We start from the raw sequence: 17,384 nt of genomic DNA on the forward strand, positions 1-17,384 counted from the left end.
TTGCACTATTGCACAGCATGTGGGATAACAACAACCTACGTCTACAACAATCTGCAGTCGCTTTGCCAGCAGTAGAAGATCGCAAGTAGCGGGCTCTCCGCTCACTCGGCATATATTTCGGCATGAAAGTCAGACCATAACGAAGTTGCAACTATCAAACACATAAAGAATCATGGGACATCCATCCGCGCACGCTCGAGCTTCTGAACCATGACAAGCTGCGTCGTTAGTTTCGTAGCCTTGCTGCTAGCGTTCGGCCATGCCACAATATCGCAGTCGATCACTTCAAATGTAGAATGCGTTTGGGGCCCAGGCAGTGCGCTGCAACGCTGCACCGCAAGCGCCTCAGATGCGGATGCGTTCGCACTGTACAGTTCACGAGAGCCGGCAAACTGGCTGCCTAGCTGGATATGGCAGCTGCGAGACGCGCCCGCGGCAAAGGCGCCCGGCGTCACAATTATTAATGTCACCATTTCCCTTCCTGGCTGCGCGGCGCTGTGGAACCTGTCTGCTTCCGAATGCACGCTACACGTTTCTAGGCTATGGCCAGTCGCAGGCCTGCAGGTGAGCTGCTCCTGGCCGCGAATGGGGCAGGCTTCCTAGTATACCGAACAACGGAAGCTGCTGCATTTGAAGCCTTAGAGTTGCGCACCGTATGGCGTTCCAGGGCAAAATAGCTCGCTGCCCTGGGGGGTAGCCTCAAGAGATACGCTCGCTCGAAACGTTTCACAATTGTGGTGTTTTTGGCTTCACAATTGTTGTTGGTGTTTTATACCCTACTGCCACACGGGTATGCAGCCGGTCTTGGAGAGGGGTCAAACGGCATGGCGCTTTTGACAAACTGAGGCCACATGACCTTGTACAGCGCTAGGTGCACGTGGAAATCCTGCATGTGTCAACGGCCGTTGTCAACCCTCTCCCCCTCCCCGACCACAGGCCGGCCCCGCCTACCTGTTTTTCCCGCGTCTCCGGGGTGCCACGTCCTCCGCCGAAAACCTCAACATCACCTGCCCCCCCGACAGCTGGCAGGCGCTTCTGCAGCAGCAGCCCTACCCCACTGCAGGGACCGCTGCAGCTACTGCAGCAGCGACGCAGCTAGCCCCATGCGGAACCGCCACCATCTACACCGGCCGCGACCTGGTTACCGCCCTCGCGGACCTGCAGACGTCCCACACGCGCGTGCTCGTGACGCTTGGCGCCAACATCTCCCTGCCCGCCTCGCCAACACCACAACGGGTCGATGACCACCCCGACGATGCTAGCCCCCTAGTCGAGCTGTACCGCAACGTGACGCTGGCGGGCGGGGTGCGGCCGCTGGCGGCGGGGGCTACGGAGCTGGATGTACGGCAGCGCCGCAACGCGTTCGACCTGGCGTTGGGCGCGGCGCGGCGGGGGCTGCCGCAGCCCGTGCTGGTGATGGTGGACTTGCAGGTAGGTGCACCATGTGTAGCCAGGGTTGCGGGCTGCTGTGAGATGCCGTTTGCGGGGTTGGGGCTGCAGCGCCACACTATCGCACGTCACCAGCCCCGCCCCGCTAGCCCCGCCGTCCACCCACCCACATTGACCAGGAAAGCCCTTGCGTGTGCATTGGGTTCCAAGCAACCAGCCCCACATTTACGCACCCACCCGCAGATCCTGAACGCCCCCTCGGGCCCGCCCTCCACGTGGCCGCTGGGGCTGCTGTCGCTGCAGCACAGCTACCTGGGTGCAGACAGGTGCGGGCGCTGATGGATTGTGTGTGTGGCGTGCGGGTCGGGTTGGAGGGGGGTCGGGGGTGCGGGGTGTGCAAGGCAAAACCCCGTGTCATCGGCGTGATGGGGGCATGATGCACAGCTGCATGCTGCACGCACGCAACCCATCACCTCGGTGGCTTGCGCCATCGCTGTGCGCAACTTGGCGCGGGAGGCCTGCCAGGGCCGGCGTCGTGCGCCCTGCAACGCCTCCAGCTGCCGCAAACCGTCCCCACCATTGCGGCTGCTTGCGCCATCGCGTGGGGGCTGTGCGCACCTTGCGCACCGTGTTTGCCGGCGCGGGAGGCCTGGCCAGGGCCCTGGCAGGGCTTGCACCTTCCAGGGGTAGGCCGCCGCCACTGGCGAGAAGGGCCCGAACCGCGTTCTCACCCATGGCATCCAATTGCCGCAAAAGGCGCCCCCCCTCCCCCGAGCTTCCGAGCCCGGGCGGCGACGGTATTCGCCGGTGCCGCTCGCCCTGCCTTTCCACGACGCCTCGGCCCCCTCCCACAAGTATTATCGTTTGCACCTGTCGCCTCTGCCTGTGCTCCGCGTTAGTTTGGGCTGGTACTCACCCCCCCCTGAACCCCCTAAATCCCCGCCCGGGAAAGGGTAGTTAAAGATATTCGGGGACCGTCTTCAGCCGCACGCGGCGAGAACGCACCCCCGGCAACGCCCAATCCGTCTTGCCTGAGAGGCTGCATTGGGCCCTGTTCCACGCCGCTCCCGAAGATGCCCTGGCGTGCGTGCGTGCGCATCAAGTCCTGGGAGGCCTCGGCTGCTACCTATGCCTCCTATAGTCCTATCTACCAACCCATGCACTGCCGACCCTGCCCAACCTCTTGCCATGCATGCAGAAGCGGCGCCCGGGGCATTCAGCGCATAGGCATGCGGACATGGCTGGGGACCACAGCCGCCGAATCAGCCTTCATACGGCTGTGGTATACCCTCTGGCTGTCTGACACGGCCAGTGGCGGCAGCGGCGGCCAGTCCAGCTGGTTGTCGTCGGCCGTCACGCCAGTGGGCCAGGTAGGCGCCAGGCGTGATTGCATGTACGCAGGGAGCCACACACCCCGATGACACTACCACACCGCCCGTATTCGAACTGCTGCGTGTGACACGTACAGCGCTTAGGGCGCTCTACTAACTTATTAATACCAATGTCACTCCTCACCTTCCCGCCCACTCCGCCCGTCACCCGCCGCCCGCCACAGGTGGACGACGAGGACGGGGGCCGGTCCAGCTTGTCGCGTCTGTCCTTCATGCTGTCGTACAACACCAGCACGAGCGTGTCGTCGCGTACGGCAGCACACGAGTACGACATGTGGACAGACCTGCTGGCGGTCGCGGCGGGGGGTACGGCAGGGGCTACGGCGGCGGGCACGGCGGCGGGCGTCAGCGGCGGCCCGCCGGGCCTGCCGCTGCTGCCTCCATCCAGCTTTGCGGCGGCGGCGACCTCGGCCCAGCTGCTGCAGCTGCTGCGGGTAGGCGCGGAACCTGGCCCCGGTATCCTTCTTGCTTCCAGCCAGACTGCATTGGGATCGCACCCTGCTGCCTTTGTACTGCTGCAGCTAGCTGTTCTCAGGTCCTGACGGACTGCTGATTTTCAGCTCGTTGCAAGACTGTACGCTGTATATGCATGCGACCCTTCCTGCATGCTGTGACCGCGCCTGTCTGCTGCTGAACGCAGGAGCCTTGGACCGACGGACCGCGGGTTGTCTTCCTCCTCGCCAATATTACGCTCTCCGTTTGCGGTGGCTGGCCGGAGGTGAGCGATGTGCACGCACTGCGCAGCAATGAGGCGGTCAGGCGGGGCGTAGGGCTGTGCCTGCATGTAGCAGGAGTGCACCAGGAAAGAAATTCTGCAAGCGCGCAAGGCGTTTACTCGATAATCGGAATAGCAAGTACCCCCCCTGCATATTTGCAGATGTTTGTACCTTGCAGCCCCCCATATCTGCGTATGCTTTAACCTTGCAGCCCCCCATATCTGCGTATGTTTCAACCTTGCAGCCCCCCATGTCCGCACATGAACACAGGGCGGGCTGGTGCTGGACTACCCGGTACTGCTGGTGGGGCCCGCTACCGGCGCCCCCGTGTGGCTGGACGCAGCAAACCTGCCACTGCTGCTCCTGGAGCCGGCCACCGACGGCAGCAGCAACAGCAACAGCAGCAGCACCGGCATCACGCTCATGCGGTTGCGGGCCGCGGGACTTCTAGCAGCGCCGCCGGGCTGGCTGCAGCGGCAGCAGGTCGAACTGAACGCCACTCGCGCCGCGGTACTGGCGGCTGCAGCGGCGGCGCTTGCAACGGATGGTGGCGGCGGCGGGGCTACTGCCGGTGGCGGGAATCTAAGTGGTAGCACAGTACCGTATCCCGCTTTGATGTCCTGGCAAAGCAGGTGCGTGGTGCGTGCGTGCGGTTGCAGGGTCCGCGAATGCGGGGTTGATACGGGAGCATTGGGCGGGCATGTATATGGCGTGTGTTTCGCTCCTGATGAGACTACCATTCGATGTATCGGCACACATGCTTACCGTGGCTGTGTGCGTCTGCTGGTGCCCCCACCCACCCCCTCCACCTTACTTGCAGTTGCAACCCGCAACCTGCCGGCGTTGGCGCGAGCAAAGCCGCCAGCGGCGTTGGCGGCGTCGGCGGCAGTAGCGCACCTACTGGAAGCATCGCCGTCTATAACTGCAGTCTCGAGGTCTCAGCAGGTGCGTCAATGCATGTGGACATGCAGGCCAGCGCTGTGGGTTTGCAGCAGTTTACAGCATTTACAGCACCAGGATTACAGTTCTTGCGTGAACGGTATCCGCATACTATGACCTGAGTTTTGCGTGCTATTCATTCGTGCATGCAGATTTGCTCGGGCTCCTCTTGTCTTTTAACCTGCCAGCGGGCCAGTATGTGTGCACGGCAGCAGGCATTGCGACAGGCGGCGCCAGCAACAGCCATTACGTTTTGAGGCAGATGGCGTGTGATTTGGCGGGAGCCGACAGCATCGGCAACAACAGCGCCGCAGGCGGGGCTGCCTTGCCACCAGCGGCGACTGCGTTCTTCCCACCCCAGCTGACTGCCGCCCTTGCCGTGCTGTTGCGGAGCGAAATGAAGGCGGTCGGCCAGGTGGGTGGGTGGGTGGGCTAGCTGCATGCGTGTATTCCATTCAAGTGGATGGGCGCTGGCATGCATGCGCAGCAACTGTACTCCGTGCCTGCCAGTGCATGGTTGGTATCAGGATACGATAGGGGGTCGTCTCGTGTCAAGTAAGCATAACAAGTAAGCGCGCATTGGCATCACCGCTGTGCTTTGCGTGATCGCGCCATTGGTACAAAACAGGTCACATTGCTGGATTCTGTCATCAATGCGAACGCTACAAGTACCAGTACCAACAACGTCATGAAAATCGCATCTGCAACTTGGAGCGGCATGTCGATCTACAACAGCTACGTATCTGTGGGTGGCAGCGTCGGCAGCACCGGCGGTGATAAGCAAGATGAGCGCCCGTGCTCCCCAGTCACACGTAAGTGGGCATTGCTTTCCTGCATCTATGTAAAACATGTTTTATTGAGTTCCAGCGCACGGCGAGCGCATGTGCCAGAATGCACCATCCTCTATATATGTGTATCATGTTGCATACCCCATCCACTCAACGCCGAACGCAAGACACACCGTGTGTGTACGTTGTGTGCAGTGGTTGCGGCTGTGGTGTCCGACGTGGCATGGATTGTGAACACAACTACTTCCGCTGGCCCGCCCACACCCACACCCCTGCCGTCCTCAACAACGTCACCGTCATCAAGCACGTCCACATCCAGCGTCATTATCGGCAGTGCTGTGGGCGCCGCTGCCGGGCTACTGCTCCTGCTGCTGGCAGGCGGCGCAGCGGTAGCGGCCTGGCGGCGGCGCAGGCGGCGGCTGCAGCAACAGTCCCAGCAGAAGGGCTGTAGCGCAGACAATGGCGACTTGGCCTGCACTCCCACGTTGTCGCCTGGTGGCGGCTCGAGCGGGACAGGTATGTAACTGGGTTTTGGCAGGTCGTCTAGATTTTGGTAGGTCTGCTGGCTCATTCAAGCAAGCCATGAACGGGCCGTACCTCAAACCACGGGCCGTACCTCAAACCACGGGCCGTACCTCAAACAACAGGAGGAGAATAAATGCCATACAATGAAGCAATGATCGCATATGCCGCTCAATAGAGGCGGCCCCACATGCTGGGCGGGCTCGCCGCGTTCGCATACCCTGACGCATACCCCTACCTGGTGGCAACCGCATTGTTCGCAGATGCGGCAGCGGCAGCGGCATCAGCAGGGAACGGTCCAGCGGCTGCTGCCGACCACCGGCAGGTTCGCGCCGACGCGCTTCAAGCCACGGCGGCGCACCCCCATTCCATTACCCTTCCGGACGACGACGATGAGCGCGCACAGCCACCTGCAGCGGTGGCAGCATTGGGCAACATCGCCGCCGCCGCTGCCGCAACCGCTGGCGGCGGCGTTGAGGCAACCGGTGGTGAGGGGGCAACCCCCGGCGGCGGCTTCAGCAGGGCTAATAGCCTTGGCTACGCGTGTCGTTTCACCATGAACAGTGAAGGAGGCAGCAGGTCCGCGGCTAGCCAACAGGTTAGTTATTCAATGGCATGTACATGTGAGGATGCAGGGATTATTCTACCTGACAACCATGTACGTGTGGCTCGATCGAGCGGCTGTCATCTAGGCTAGCAGGTAGCGCCCTTTCTAAGCTTCACGCGCAACGGCACACACGCTCTCTGCCTGCCCCCAACACACGTATATCCAACCTTTTCGCAGACTACTATGTTTGACATCGTGATGGGCGGTCGTGGTGGCGGCGGTGGTGGCGTTTGGATGAATGCAGCCGGAGCTTCAGGAGTCCCCGGCGGCGGCGACACAGGGGCTGCTGCCGCCCTACTGCTGCCGCCGGCGGCGACTGCCACCGCGGACGTGGCTGCACTTGCCTGTACAGTCTTGGAGAACCGCATACAGCAGCTCAAGGTGGGTAGGCGAGGCGGCTGTAGCTGCGTACGCGATCACTGCCATTCTGGGGCCGTTTCGTCACATTGGCCGTCGCTGCTAGCCATGTACGACCACGTGGTTGCTGGCTCGTGAACTGTGTCAGCATGTCCCGCTTGTAACGAGTGTAATTTGTTGCTGCTGCGCAGGTGGCCGTGTCAGCCGCCGCAGCCGCGCCAACGGCATCCAACCCTAGCAGCAAGGGCACCAGGGCTGCATCCCGCGTGCTGGGGAGGGGGGCATATGGCGTGGTGGTGCTAGGTGAGTGGGGGCTATGGTATGGATTTGGCTTTTTGCAACATGATTCCTTGCTATGAATCTTACCGCCCGTAACCAGTATATGTGTGCGATACGTATGCCCCTCCTTGCTGATCGTAGAACGTGTGCGCGTGTGTCCTCCCGCCCGCAGGAGACTGGAAAGGCGCCCCCGCTGCCGTTAAGGTAGGCAAAGCTGCACATCTTGGGGACTGGACTGCTGCGACCTATTTGTTGGGCTCGGGCATACAACCCAACCCAACCGCCCGCCTCGCCCATCCATTTCTGCAGACGGTGTTGCAGCTGGTGTCGGATTCGCGGCGCCTTGAGCGCCTGGCGAGCGAAGTCGCCATCGCCTGCTCGCTGTCGCACCCCTGCCTGGTCACCACCTACGACTACGTCCTGGAGCAACTGCCGAACGGCCTTCAGACCCTGCAGCACCAGCAGTCACAACAGCGGCCTACAGCAGCCTGGCTCACGGCTGGCGGTGGTGGCGGCGGTGGCGGTGGTGGCGCTGCCGGTGTGGCGGCGGCAGCTGCTTGCGATGGCAAGGATGGTTATGATGAGGACGACTCGGCCTTGGCGGTGCGGCTGCGGCTGGTGATGGAGTACTGCGAGGGCGGCACTCTCAAGGATGCGTTGCTGATGGGGCTGTTCGCCTCTGAGCCGCCGCCACATCGCCTGGCGCAACTGGCCGCCGGTAGCAGCAACACCGCAAGGCCCGAAAGCAGCGCCGGCACAGCCGCCGGTGGCACCACCGCAGCCGCAGCAGCAGCGCTACCAACTGCGGGCGGCATCGCCGAGCCTGGTGGTGGTGTTGGTGGTGGTGGAGGTGGCGGCGGCGGCGGCGGCGGTCGCGCCGCCGGCATCATGCAACAGCAGCAGCGGCTGTTGCATCTCTTGCTCCCAGCCTACTTGGATGCCACAGCAGACGAGGGTAACGGGAGCGCCGCCGCCGCCGCCGCCGGCGATGGCAGCAGCGGCGCGGCGACGGATGCGGGCGCCCCCAGCCGTGTCATGCTGCCGCTGATGCCGTCCGCTGCTGCGGCGCCTGCTGCGGCGCCCGCGGCCGCCGGCAGTGGCCGGAACAGCACCGACAGCAGCAGCAGACGCGGCAGTGTGGAGGGTCGGTCGCCCAGGGTGCGGAACCTGGTGAGCGCGCGATTCCTGCTGGCAGCAGCGCTTACTTTACCTGCTGCTGTCTGGGGCTGCTGTACGGGGCTGCTGTACGGGGCTGCTTCTCTTAGGGTCCTCTTCATCACGTCATCAATAGCCCGCCATGTATGTGCGTGGTTTATGCATGTGCGGCTCACGTGTGCACCTGCCCGCAGCCGCTGGCGCTGATGGCTGCGAGGGACGTGCTGTCGGGCCTGGCCTTTCTCCACGCCTGCAGCGTCATACACGGAGACCTGGTGAGTGGCTGTGGCTGGCGGCGCGAGGCGGGGCGGGGCAGGGCCGGGGGGGGGCGGGGGGCGGGGCGGGAGCGGGGCCGGGGCGGGGCGGGGCAGGGGCGGGGGCGGGGGCGGGGACGGGGCAGCCGCAGCTGGCGGCGATGGCTGGGCGGGGAATGCAGAGCAAAGTGTGTATACACATTGTGCGTACGTGTGGCCGGAGAGCGCCCGAGGGCGCAACTGGTGAATGTATGACAATACCTGCATTTACTCAACAAATGTATTGCACACGCAGAACGAGAACAACATCTTGCTAAAGAAGGCGTCACCGGTGCTGCCCGTCGCTGCCGCCGCGGCGATGGTGGCGTCTGCGGCGTCGGAGGCCAGCGCTGAGGCCGCCGCGGCGGCGTTCACTACCGCACATTTGATGGCGTCTATGTCGTTGTCAGCGGGTGCGGCAGCTGCGGCTGCGGCGCCAGACAGCGCTTCGGTTGTCCGGGCGCTGTTGGCAAGCAGCAGCAGCGGCGGTGGTGGCGGGCTGCGAGGAAGGAATAGGGATAGTTTCAGGCCAGTCATGCGAGTGGCTTCACCTGTCCCGCTGTCGCTTCCGTCCCCAAAGGTTTCACCGGCGACATCGGCTGCTGCCATTGCTGCGGGTCTAGACCTGGAGGGCGGTGTGATAGCAGCCGTACAGGCGGCGGCAGCGGTGGCAGTCCGGCTAGACGGCCGTGAAGGGGGGGGAGCTGGATCCGGAGGCGGCGGTGCGCCCGCTCCAATAGGTCAGACGGCAGCACCTGCTCATGGCAAACGGGAGGCATCCACCGCAGCTGCCGGTGGCGGCGGCACTGCCTGCCCCTCCCCCCTGGCTGCAGGGGGGAAGCAGCAGCAGCAGCAGACGCAGCAGGATGCACAGAAGGATGCCGCACGCGCCGCGCAGCTGATGCACGGCCGAATGCACGACCGGCAGCAGCGGCAGCACCAGCACCACCGCCATGACGACACCTGCTACAGCACCAGCGCCAGCCCAGCCACGGCAGCCGCGGCCCCTGCAGAGGCAATGGAGGGAGCCTCTGCTGCTGCACCAGAAGCTGAGGGGGGCGCACAAAGCCAACTGCAGCATTCACGCGGCGGCGGCGGCGCCGGTGGCGGCAGCAACGGCGCCCCGTGTTCAGCCACCATGCGAAACAGTCACGCCACCGCCATCAACACCGTCGCTACCACCACCACCCTGCTGATGAGCACCATGGATCCCACCGCATCCTCGAACCTCATCACCACCACCATGGCTGCCACTCACAGCGGCGCAGCCTCATTTTCGTCCACCTCATCCGTGTCATTCTTCCTGAACGAGCTGCGGAGCAGCCAGCCTAGGCAGCAATCGCCCCCGCGGATAGGGTCTGTGGTGGGGTGGGCCCCCCGCTATGGTGCCACCGCCACCGCCACCGCAGGCTCACAGGGAGGCAGCATGGCGGCCTCACACAACCACCATCAGGGTCAGGATCAGCTGCACCAGCAGCACGAGCCGCAGCTGGACGCATCGTCCACACGCCGCGCATGCTTGTCATCACCTTGCGAGGAGCCAGCTGCACCGGCAGCAGAAGCCGCTGCGGCTGATGGAGAGGCGCCACTGCCGGGTCCCGGGCCTGCAGAGGGGCCCCTTGGCCCGGACCAAGCTTTGAGTTGTGTAGGCGACGGAGCGGGGGGGGACGGCCTCCTACTGACGACGGCTGCGGAGGCGGCCGGGCCCGACGACGATGACGGCGGTGTGACGGCTGCGCTTTGGAGCCCCATCAGCGACAGCATCCGCAGCCGCCGCCGCGACGGCGGATACGGTAACAGCATGGACAGCTCCGGCTACTCCGGCATGGCGCGCGGCGCCGTCGTGGCCGCGCAGGCAGCAGCAGCGCTCCAAGCGCCCCGCCTGCCGGCGCCACCGCAAAAGCAGCGGCACTCCTTGAACTCATTCGGTGGCAGCGCGGCGGCGGCAGTAGCGCCAGCCGCCGCATCGGTGTCACTGTCCATTGCGCCGCCGTTACCGCCTGCAGCAGGCCCCGCGTCGCTGTGCTCGACATCCTCTCTGCAGCAGCTGTTTTGGCAGGCTCGGGCCACGAACGGCAGCAGTGGTATGGCCGGTGGCGTGAACGGCGGCGGTCGGGTGGTGAGCAGTGCCACGGCGGCCCGAACTTCCGTGGAGCAGGCCTCCCCGGCGGCTATGACTGCGGCGGCTGAGCTGATGGGACAAGTGTTCAAGATCAGTGACTTTGGCTTGTCCATGCACGTGAGGAGGGGAGGAGGGCATGGGTGGGAGAAAGGGCTGGACGGGAAGTGGGGAGGAGGGGAGGAGGGACGGGGGGCTGGCGCAGGCGTGCAGCCTACGCGTTCCCTTGTGGTTGTCATTTCACTACCGATGCATAGGGTGTGCTTTACTGCTTCTTTGTGCATCACCTTAACAGATGCAAGCGAATGATCAGACGCACATAAGCAACGTCTACCAGGTGGGCGCGCTTGTTTGATTGTGTGCAAGTGCCTGCTGGTAACAACCGCACCGGTAATTCGCTTCCTTGATTACGGTAGATGAGCCCTCCGACCATACAGACCACGGTGTAACTGACGGCAGCATCTGCACATCGTGTTGAGCCCTTGGCGCCCGCTCACCACTGCACGCACAGGGCACCCCGCTGTTCACGGCGCCGGAGGTCGTGATGCATGGGCGGCTGTCGCCCGCGGCCGACATGTACAGGTGGATGGGCGCGCGGGTGGCATGGGGCGGGGCCGGGTGGGCGAGTGAGTGTAAGCATAATAAGGGAGAAAGGGAAGCATACGCATTACGGTATGTCGCGCGTTTACACCCACGTACGTGCGGCAATCCCAACCCACATGCCCCCATGCTGCCTCCTCGCATACACACTCTCGCAGCTTCGGGGTGGTGCTGTGGCTTCTTCTGCACGGCGTGTCAATGCGGTGCGTGAGTGCGAGGGTATGTTGGGCGGGTACTCGAGAGAGCGTGTTTAATTTGCGTGTTCAGTTTGCGAGCAGCGTTGGCTTCCTCAGCCCTGAGTGTCCCTGTTGAAACACACACACACACACACACACACACACACACACACAGACCACGCCTAGTTATACGCCCTGCTTAATTCACTACATGCGCGCAGTGCCGATACGCGGAACACATGCAATACCTGCCATGCCTGCAATCGCACGCAGGGCTGCGGGCGTGCCCTTCCATGGAGCCTTCCGCATGTCGCCCATCGGTCCCGAGCTGCTGCGCCGCGCCGCGCCCGACCTGCCGCCCGCCGCCGCCCGGCTGCTGGCAGAGTGCCTGGAGACAGACCCTGCGAGGCGTCCCAGTGCGGCGGAGGCGGGCCGACGCGTCACCGCCCTACTGAAGGTGGGTGGCTGGCAGCCGCGCGGTTGGTCGGTCGGTCGTTCGGTGGGCGCTTGCTGAGGGCGCGCTCTCATGCTGATGCATCTCATGCTGATGCATCTCATGCTGATGCATCGAAGTAGATCTGTATGTGTTGACTGTTTTTTATAAGACGCACCATTGTTTCATACGCGTACATCTCCAACCTCGCTTCTTTCACTACTGCTGTGCACACACGCGCGTGTATGCCACATCCAGGAGGCTCTGGGACCGGCACTGGGGGCGGTGGTGCTCTTCATCGAGCGGACGACGCAGGTGTAGCAGCCGCTGCTGTAGGCGTGCAGCTGGCGGGACATGCTACATGGAAGGGCGGCGCGCAGAGACGAGAGGCAATCGGCAGAGCTGGCAGTGCCACAAGCAGTGTAGTAATTGACGATGGGCCGTGCGTTTGTATTGCAGCGAGTGAAAGAACACATGCCGCATGGCTGGCGTACGGCGTCACCATATGTACATGTGGTCCGCAAATAAATGTGTGCGGTGCAAATAACCAATGTCGAACTTTGTGTACTATCATGGCAATACGGATGCACTGTGTATGAACTAGTGGACGCGGACGGGGGTCGGTGGCGCTCTTGTCCATGTGTTGATGAGACGTGATCCCAAGCGGCGCGCCAGGCTGGTTGGCAACAATGAAGGCTGCCCACAGGGTGGCACAGGATGAGTGAAGGTACGGTATGAGGTATGAGGCCAATAAGTGTGTACGGTGCATGCGCCGGATGTGACTTATCATCAATAAACATGTTCCCCAGAGCGGTATGCTCTGAAGGCGGTGTCAGCTTCAGTCAATCCTTGAGATATACTGAGATGCTGAAACAAAATGAGCATTGCTCTCATAGCTTAATCATATACCATTTTGGATACTGTCATGAAGTAGGCTAGTCTTATTAGTAGCTTGAGTGCACATGTTTACGCGGGTTTGTGTATCATGGCTTGCACGGTGCGTGTGTGGCGGTGCTGTTACCAGCAGAGCGTTTTGCGCGCGTGGAGGGCGGACATAAATGACACGGACGGGGCGGGACACTATGGACCCCCCCTATGGCCTTATTACTTGCCCATGGCCCTCAGCAGCCGTTCAGATGTCGGCCCATGTTCAATCTGTTTGTGTAACAGGTTGGGTGTGTGCAACTCGAAACGTGTGAGCGAGATCTCTGGCCTCAGTACGTATCACGTGCCGCAGGCATATAGTAATCACGTTGCTCCTCCTAGCCTACATGCCGGGTTGGCAGTGCTCGTTTTATTCTCTCTCATGACTGAGCCAAGATTGCGGGTGCCACTCCATGTTTTAGTCCTCTGTCTAACGCAATGATGTTATGTACCTACAAAAATGCGGCGTCTTAATACTGCGGTAGGAGTTTGCCCCAGGCGGAGGGGTGGTATGGGGTACCGATCCTACCGATCCTCTGGTCACCCCAGGATAGACCGACTTGCTATCCTTTGTGCCGCGACCTCCAATCCCAATCCCTGAGGTCCGGGTTCCAATCCTCGCCGTTCCTATCCCAATTCCTCAAAGCCAGTGCTCGTATCTTAAGAAGGCAGGCGCGGCGCCAGTGACAGATTTCCGAAATAGGGCATCTTTAATTTTCAGAAACCCGCTGCCACCGCATCTTTCATCCCAAAAATTTTCCGGGGGCTCCGCCCCCGACTTATGCACGGTTCGTTTCAAGCCAGGGGTGTGGCAGGCCGTGTCAGCAATCTCTCAATCTCCCATTCGTGCCGTGCATCCATCTCAAAACAGAAACTCCACACCACACAAACAACAGCGTGCGGGGGAAGGTTGCTGTTGCCCCCAGCCCACGTTCTGGCTCCGGCACAGCAAAATATTCCGCCGCACAACATGTGCCACTGTTGTAGTATGCGGGGTGAGGTTGCTGTTGCCCCCAGCCCACGTTCCGGCTCCGGCACAGCAAAATATTCCGCCACACGGGATGTGCCCCTGTTACAGCATGCGGAGTGAGGTTGCTGTTGCCCCCAGCCTATGTTTCGGCTCCGGCACAGCTAAATATTCCGCCGCACGGGATGTGCCCCTGGTACAGTGTGGGGGGTGAGGTTGCTGTTGCCACGTTGAACACGACGTTGCTGAAAAAGCACCGGCTCTATGGCTCCATGGCAAAACGTGGCCCATCCCCACGCCAAACCCCAGCGCCCTCTCCCACGCTCATCACGCTCACCCACCCACGTAATGACTCGTCCCCTAGTAGAAGGCTGCCCTATCTTGGTGTGCCCCCACGGTGCCAGCAGGACACGGCCGTAGATAGAGTTTCCTGGGGAACCTCAGTCACCCTTGCCTTGGGCCCGGACAAGTGACAGAAACGCCCTAAAATGTCTTCTGCGAATCTCAGAAAGACCCCTCCAAACCTGAAGCGTTTCCACAGATTTTTGGCCACAAGAATCAAAAATTTCTTCCGCCGGAGGCATTTTTGGGCAAATTTCTGTCGAAAAGAAGGAAGATACGAGCACTGCTCAAAGCCTGGTTCCAATCCCTGCCGTCCCAAACCCAATCCCTCAAAGCCTGGTTCCAAACCCTGCAGTCCCAAACCCAATCCCTCAAAGTCAAGTTCCAATCCTTGCCGTCCCAAACCCAATCCTTCCTCCACGTCGTTCTCCCTCGTCGTCAAACCTCCACTCAGCACCGACCTGACACGATAGGTTTCAGGCCGCACCCACGTCCGCGACAGCTCCGCTCCAGTCTCCCCCCCCCCCCCCCCGTCCCCCACGGTCAAGTCCCCGCGGCCCGGGTCCTGGTTGCACGTGTTCTCCAGGTTGGTTTCGGGCGCATCCTTTCTGGTAGTCCCAACGCCAGCCCGGCCGGCGTCGTCCAGCCCAGCCATCCCAATACAGCAGCCACCTTCCGTCAGCCAGCCATGGGCGCGACCGTCCACAGCGTTTACCGTCGGTTACGAGGTAACATGTGAATTCGCAACTTGCGCTACTGACTGCCTGCTCTCGTGCCGCCTGCAAGCCCACTCCGCCTTCCGCTCTGGTCTACGTACGCATTAGTTCCGCAACACTCGTCAATAGCACGGTCTTCCCGGCGTTCAGTCAGCTGGTCAGAAGGTCTGAACGTATTCTGCTCCTTTCGCTCTACATCTGACAATTGTCACTAATACTAACGACACCAATACATACAATATCTGGACATTAATATCGGCGTCTACAGCGTTTGCGTCAGTGTCGGCGTGTAGCTAAGCAGTTTTGTCCCCTGCCTGTTCTCCCTTTCCAGACCTTGATATGGATACAGCGATCTGCATTGCATCTGCTGTGTTCCTCTAGGCATCACGTCTCCCACCCCCGGCCAAAATGGAGAAGTGCGCCAATGGTTCACTTTCTGGGGCGAGCACTAATAGTCCTGTCCTTGGTCTCCAGCGAGCATGGGCGTGCACTGCAGCTTAATGCCGCTTTGAACCACTTCAATTTGGCTCGTTTCCAAGGACTTGCCCAAATTGTTTGTGCGAGAGCCCCGGCAAATGCGCGGGCTTCGCTTGCTTACGTTAGGATATCGTGTGGTTAGTCAGGACTGGGGAGTGGTGTATTCAGCCGGTGCATTACCGTAGTGCCGATTATGAACCCGTCACGAACCGTGTTGAATTGCAGGCGTGGAAGGGCCCCGGTGGGGTTCGGGGAGTTCGGGGGCGGCACGGGTGCTGAGGGGCGGGTACCAGGGGCGCCGAGTGTGCGCTGCACTCCAGGTCCCCCTATCCAAAACCCTAAGGACGAACCCGAATCAGCATTGCAGCGGTGTCAGGACAGTCTGCAAGGACCAATCCCCACCTCTCCTATCCGAATCCGAAAGTGCGCAAAGCAATCCTCACCTGCCCTATCCCAATCCTCAAGTGCCGACACCAATCCCCACCCGACCAAACCCAATACCCAAAAGTGGTGTTCCAATCCCTGGCCGGCCAAACCCAATCCTCAAGTGCTGGGTCCAATCCTACTCTGGCCAATCCAATCCACGGAGGGGTGACCGGCGGCGGGACCCCGCCTATACCCCATACCACCCCTCTGCCCCAGGCGACTCCTGGAGCCCTCCGAGCGTGCGGGTTTGGCTGGGAAGCGCAACCCCCGAACGGCACCCCTCGTGCTGCACCGAAACATTTGTCCCCCCAGTGACTCTGCCAGGCCAGTCGCATAGAGGGGTGCACGACCTAGCCGCAACGCCGAGTGTGGCGTTCCGGTGTGTCTGTGTGGTGTTATTGCCTGGCCGGGCGCCCGGAGCGTGAGGAATGCGCATAAGCAAACTTCCAGCCAGCCAGCAAGTTTTCGGTACAGCAACTCCGGCGTTCGGCCAGCCGCGCTGTTGCAAATTGTTTTCCATCTTCTGGGTTCTGGGAATCAGCTGCACCCTGCGGGACTTCACCAACCTGCCTTAACACTGTCCCATCGCACACCTGGCCGCTAGCCCCTAAGCCAGGCGCGCGATCTACCACCTCCAAGCACCCCATGCATACCGCACTGCTAGCGAGTCCAGCGCCACGCTCTCCTTCGTGCTGCCGCCCCAAAAGCACTTCAGCACCAGCCACTCCGGCGCCGCGGCTGCACAACCTACACGTTGCCATGTCGAAGTTTTGGCCCTCTGGATTTGCGGTCGCGCCAACGATGCGCGAGAGCCAGGGCTCAGAGGCTAGGGGCCCCACACGCTTGTCTTTTGAGGCGAACCCGGGCCTGGCTGAACTCGAGCCTTGCCCGCACCGCAGCCCTCCACCTGGCTGCGGCTGCGGGTCTGCCCGTCAACTTTCAGTTTGCCGCCGAGCAGAAACCTCCCCCCAACCCGGTCCTGACATACGCGCTACCACCTGCTGCCTGATCCTGGATGAACGCCAGCGCCGCTGCTACCTGGTGTCCTCCAGGCACCTAAACCACAGAGAAAAACGATCCAAATAAGGCGGGCGGGACGGAAAGAAATCAGCTAGTAGTCCCTCACATAAGTGACAGAAATTACACGTCTCTGCAAACAACAACCAAGTGTGTCTAGCAGCCAAGGCCCATGCACACACCGCACACATCTAACCAGCATCGCTCATCTACACGCCTCCGAGCAAGACAATTATGTGACAACCACGCTGCCCCCCTTGAGACAAGGCATTTCAAATATTTGCGCAACCGTACGTGCCCTAGAACAGCAATGCTTAGCAGGGGCGAGAGCGGCCCCAGGTCGGTTCGGCAGCGCCCTGCTGGCGGCATACGCAGTACATATGATGACACCCTGCGTGCTTTAACCACTGATCCTAGGGGGACTTGACCAGGTTGAAGGCTCTTGAACGGGTCTTGAGGTATCGAGATGTCGTTGAGTGCAGCAGGCGGAAGGTGACGGGGACCTGAGCTAGATCGAGATGCAGACCAGACGGAAGGTGACGGGGCTTAACTTGATACAGGCTTGCTGCTGCTGGCCAGTAGCTGTGGCTTGGTGCCAATGGCTGCATTTGCATTCACACTAGCTGACATTTCTCTGAAATGGCTGTAGTGCGCTGAATGCGGGCCCGGGAGGGCAGGCAGCTGCAGCCTAAGACCTGGGGAGGGCCAGAGTCCTGGGGGGCGGAGCCAGGTGATACGCTAGCCAGGGACG

At 61.7% G+C, this 17,384-nt stretch overlaps 2 protein-coding genes across 2 annotated transcripts; one reads left to right on the top strand and one right to left on the bottom strand.

Annotated features, from left to right (window-relative positions):
- Window positions 1–39: 39 nt before the first annotated feature.
- Window positions 40–13,281, top strand: CHLRE_02g141886v5 (uncharacterized protein). Its single transcript, XM_001700432.2, has 23 exons — window positions 40–564; window positions 937–1,431; window positions 1,633–1,715; window positions 2,588–2,759; window positions 2,945–3,214; window positions 3,421–3,498; window positions 3,767–4,128; window positions 4,317–4,441; window positions 4,588–4,850; window positions 5,064–5,247; window positions 5,419–5,739; window positions 6,009–6,343; window positions 6,530–6,733; window positions 6,901–7,012; window positions 7,161–7,192; window positions 7,298–8,158; window positions 8,338–8,418; window positions 8,693–10,675; window positions 10,851–10,892; window positions 11,067–11,137; window positions 11,314–11,358; window positions 11,605–11,788; window positions 12,023–13,281. Exons 1-23 carry the CDS (start codon window positions 211–213, stop codon window positions 12,083–12,085), a joined length of 6,720 nt encoding a protein of 2,239 aa, XP_001700484.2. The 5' UTR covers window positions 40–210; the 3' UTR covers window positions 12,086–13,281.
- A 792-nt stretch (window positions 13,282–14,073) lies between these two features.
- On the bottom strand, window positions 14,074–17,329 carry CHLRE_02g141906v5 (uncharacterized protein). The gene has a single exon (XM_043060121.1). The coding sequence runs from the start codon at window positions 17,239–17,241 to the stop codon at window positions 17,047–17,049; it is 195 nt and encodes a 64-aa protein (XP_042927882.1). The 5' UTR covers window positions 17,242–17,329; the 3' UTR covers window positions 14,074–17,046.
- Window positions 17,330–17,384: the final 55 nt, after the last annotated feature.

The sequence above is a fragment of the Chlamydomonas reinhardtii genome, chromosome 2, assembly GCF_000002595.2.
Source record: "Chlamydomonas reinhardtii strain CC-503 cw92 mt+ chromosome 2, whole genome shotgun sequence".
Taxonomy (NCBI): domain Eukaryota; kingdom Viridiplantae; phylum Chlorophyta; class Chlorophyceae; order Chlamydomonadales; family Chlamydomonadaceae; genus Chlamydomonas; species Chlamydomonas reinhardtii.